At 51.0% G+C, this 3216-nt stretch overlaps 2 protein-coding genes across 2 annotated transcripts; both read left to right on the forward strand.

Annotated features, from left to right (window-relative positions):
* Positions 1-283: 283 nt before the first annotated feature.
* On the forward strand, positions 284-1621 carry TEOVI_000177800 (uncharacterized protein; the record flags this gene model as incomplete). The annotated part of the gene is made up of 1 exon (XM_067224959.1): positions 284-1621. The coding sequence occupies one exon, from the start codon at positions 284-286 to the stop codon at positions 1619-1621; it is 1338 nt and encodes a 445-aa protein (XP_067081060.1).
* A 689-nt stretch (positions 1622-2310) lies between these two features.
* TEOVI_000177900 (uncharacterized protein) lies at positions 2311-2589 on the forward strand (the record flags this gene model as incomplete). The annotated part of the gene is made up of 1 exon (XM_067224960.1): positions 2311-2589. One exon carries the CDS (start codon positions 2311-2313, stop codon positions 2587-2589), a length of 279 nt encoding a protein of 92 aa, XP_067081061.1.
* Positions 2590-3216: the final 627 nt, after the last annotated feature.

Consider the following 3216-nt stretch of genomic DNA (forward strand, 5'->3'; position numbering starts at 1 on the left):
AATGTGAGTTAATGCTACAGTTTGTTGCATGGATCTATTACCGGTTGCACCCTTTTCTTGGGTTAAAAACATTGCTGCCATTTCTTGCGTAACCAAACGCTCACATTGGTTGCTATGTTATGAACTTTTTTCCCCAGTAATACCTCGTTTTCCATCTACTTCTGCGTCTTGTATCATACAGAGGTGAACGAAAGGAGGTAAGTAAAGGTTGCAAAGATTACAAGAATTATCCAAAGTTTTTTTCTTTCGTAGACATTTCCTGTGGTCACTTATTTCAGCTCCTATGGGGGACGGAGAGCAGGGCTCCGGCCACCGCATCCGTGTGCACGACCCGGTGCTTTACACGCAGCTAATGAATGCGGCTGATTGGAGCCACGTAATCGAGAATGAGGGGAGGCAAATGCAGGAGAGCTTGGCGAGACGTGAGGCGGAAGCTGCACTCGCCCGCCAACGCGAGCAAATGAAACTAGATGAAGTGAGGCGCCGCTTGGAGCAGACGATGGCGACCCGGCGTGAACGACAGTTAGCTGAAGAACAACAGAAACAGCAAATGAAGGAGTTTAGAGAACGCATGAGCGCGGTTGGGCGACGACATGCGGAACTGGTTTCTATGTGTAGTGCTGCCCAGCGGCGGGAAGTCTTTCGCACTCACCGCGCGTTGTTGCGGCTTAGTCGGCAGCGAGAGGAAGAATTGCTGCGGCCTATACAAGAATTCATTGAAGAACAGTTATACGATGATGAGAGTGCTCAGATGCGGTCGGAAGTGAGAAAAGCGATGATGGAAAGTTATGTTGCGGAGTGCAATCGGCTGGAGAAAACGGCGTTAGGTGGTGTATTTCTCGACGTTATTGACCCGGTTAGCTACGACCCGTTTCTGCAACAAAAACTATGTACGATACGGTACCCTGAACCGCCGCGCCCCATGACGGTAGTCGAGGCCCATCGCTTAGAGGCAAGCGAAACGGTGAAGCACTATCAGCAGTTAGCGTTGGACTATCGTAAGCTTCAGCGGGAGTCGATGACAGGCGCGTTATCCGCTCCTTCGCAGGCTGAAGACTCGGTCTACACTCTGACACGATGCATGTCACCATCGGAGGTAGCAGTGGAACCTTACCAGCAAACCCAAGGGAGTCACCCTCCGAGATTCAGGGTGTCGCGTTCACCCAGCCCCACGAGACTTCGACCTCCCCTTAATCGAATGCTCCCTGGGGGGCTGGATGGAACAGTGAATAAACTCGACATGTTAAAGACTTTGTCGACGGTTGCCCGCAGATGCGGGATGGATGCCGGACCGGGGCACGTGGTGACGAGGAACAGTCGATCCAACGAAGTGATGCCTCTCCTTGGAACCGCCACTGACGAAAATGATCAGCTCTTGCAGTGGATGAGCCGACGGCAACGCTCAACACAGTCACGTTTTCGCGACTTGCCCGTCAGCAAGTGGGACCGTTTCACGGAAACGGCTCTTGGTTGGAATGCAGCAGCGGATGGGTCCATGAAGGAAAGCCTACCCCGGCACAGAGATGCTGCATATTACCGCCAGATGTCTCGTATAACGTTTGCCCATCTGCCGTATGTCCCCGGTTGTGCAGGTCAGCGGGCTGCGGTGACAAACAAATGAAGGCATCGTGACCCACTGGCGTCTGTTGCACATAGCTGCCGTACACTGGTGAGGAGCCCACGCGTTCGTTTGATGTGCTTGCCCTCGCGCATGGCTTCACGCAAATTGAGCTATGTGAATGCTACGTAGCGTTGTCAAAGCTGTCGGTTGCAGGTAGTGTTCCCAAAGGGCACGCACGGACAACGTAGCCGGAAAGGAGTGGCAGAGAACGGTTCCGGCAGGGTGACTGACGCGCATACCCCTGTACGTAGTGATGCTGTGACAAGTGTGATTGCAGTCTGTAGCTCGTTTGCTGTAATATGTACCTATGTGTTGTCAAGGGTTTGCTTTTCATAGCGACAAAAACCCTTTCCATCCTCATTCCCTTTGCTGAAACCGTGTATGTAAACTTTCCAATTATCTCTCGTTGCTTGCCTTAGTTGACCAGATTCTATCATCGGGGTTACAGTCAGCAAGTTGAACCAAAAGTTTGTTTTTTACTCTCTTTTCGTGTCTCCTCGCACCACTTGCTCACGCCAAATGCAGCTGTCTGTGATACACCTTGCTTTCCCCCTTCACTTTCTTCCATTGGTAAGGTCGAAGTTACCTGTTAAATGTAAGTGCGGGGGTGATTATAGGCTAAGCTGTCATCCTCAAACGGTTACGCTACACTACGCTTAAACATTTTTTGTGGCAGTGATTGAGAGTCTATGAATTCCTACTCGCGGCTCTTTAGTGGAGACCAAACCGCCTTGAAATGGGTTGGTTGGAGGCGCCGTGTGGACAAACAACTTTTCTTTGGGAGCATATTGGTCGCAGCTGCTGTGTACGCCGGTGTGTACTACAGCGAGGAGGCGGAACGCAGTAGGCGGCACGCATCAATTGCAAAGGATATCGAGCGGGAGCGATGGCGTGCCCTTGAGTTGGGCCTGGAGGAACCCACGGATGATGGGTTTGCTGACAAATACATTGGGCAAACGAGAACCTAACGGGGAGGCCGGTGGTGTTGTTTGTTCGTTTGTTTGTTTTCTTTTTCTTTTTTCACCTGGTCTGTCTTGTCATTGAGGAGCCGGAGCACACATCATTTGGAGGAACGGGGAGAGGGGATGAGCTTATGAAATAATACACCCTTTAAAGATAATTACCCTTCTCTTCCGGGTATTGCTGTCAGAGGGGAAGTATCCGTGTTTTGGAAGTTGTATGTAGTCCGTCGCAAGCGTCCACCGAAAGACATTATAAACCTTTAAAGAAAAAGAAACGCTTACTCCAACCCCAACCGCTATTTCGCCGTACCTCTCCGTGTTTCTACCTCTTCTCTTTTCCTCTCTTTTGTTGGACTGCTCTGAGGGGTGTCTGTCTGCCCTGTTTCAGAAACTATTTTGCTGTACCTCCCTGTTTTCAAACTCTGCATAGCACTTTTAAGATACTGCGGACGGCGGGGGAACGCGAAAAAGGGAAACGCACTAAAAGAAAAGGTTGGGAAGCCCAGCGGGAAGGCCTCCGTTGTGGCGTCCACCACTTCTTTTCTCACTCCATTTTCACCAACGAACACCGACCACAGGAAGGTGAGATAACAATCTATCACAGGTCATACGCCAGTGGGGGGGGGGGGGTGG

Source organism: Trypanosoma equiperdum, assembly GCF_001457755.1.
Source record: "Trypanosoma equiperdum strain OVI genome assembly, contig: ctg_41, whole genome shotgun sequence".
Taxonomy (NCBI): Eukaryota; Euglenozoa; class Kinetoplastea; order Trypanosomatida; family Trypanosomatidae; genus Trypanosoma; species Trypanosoma equiperdum.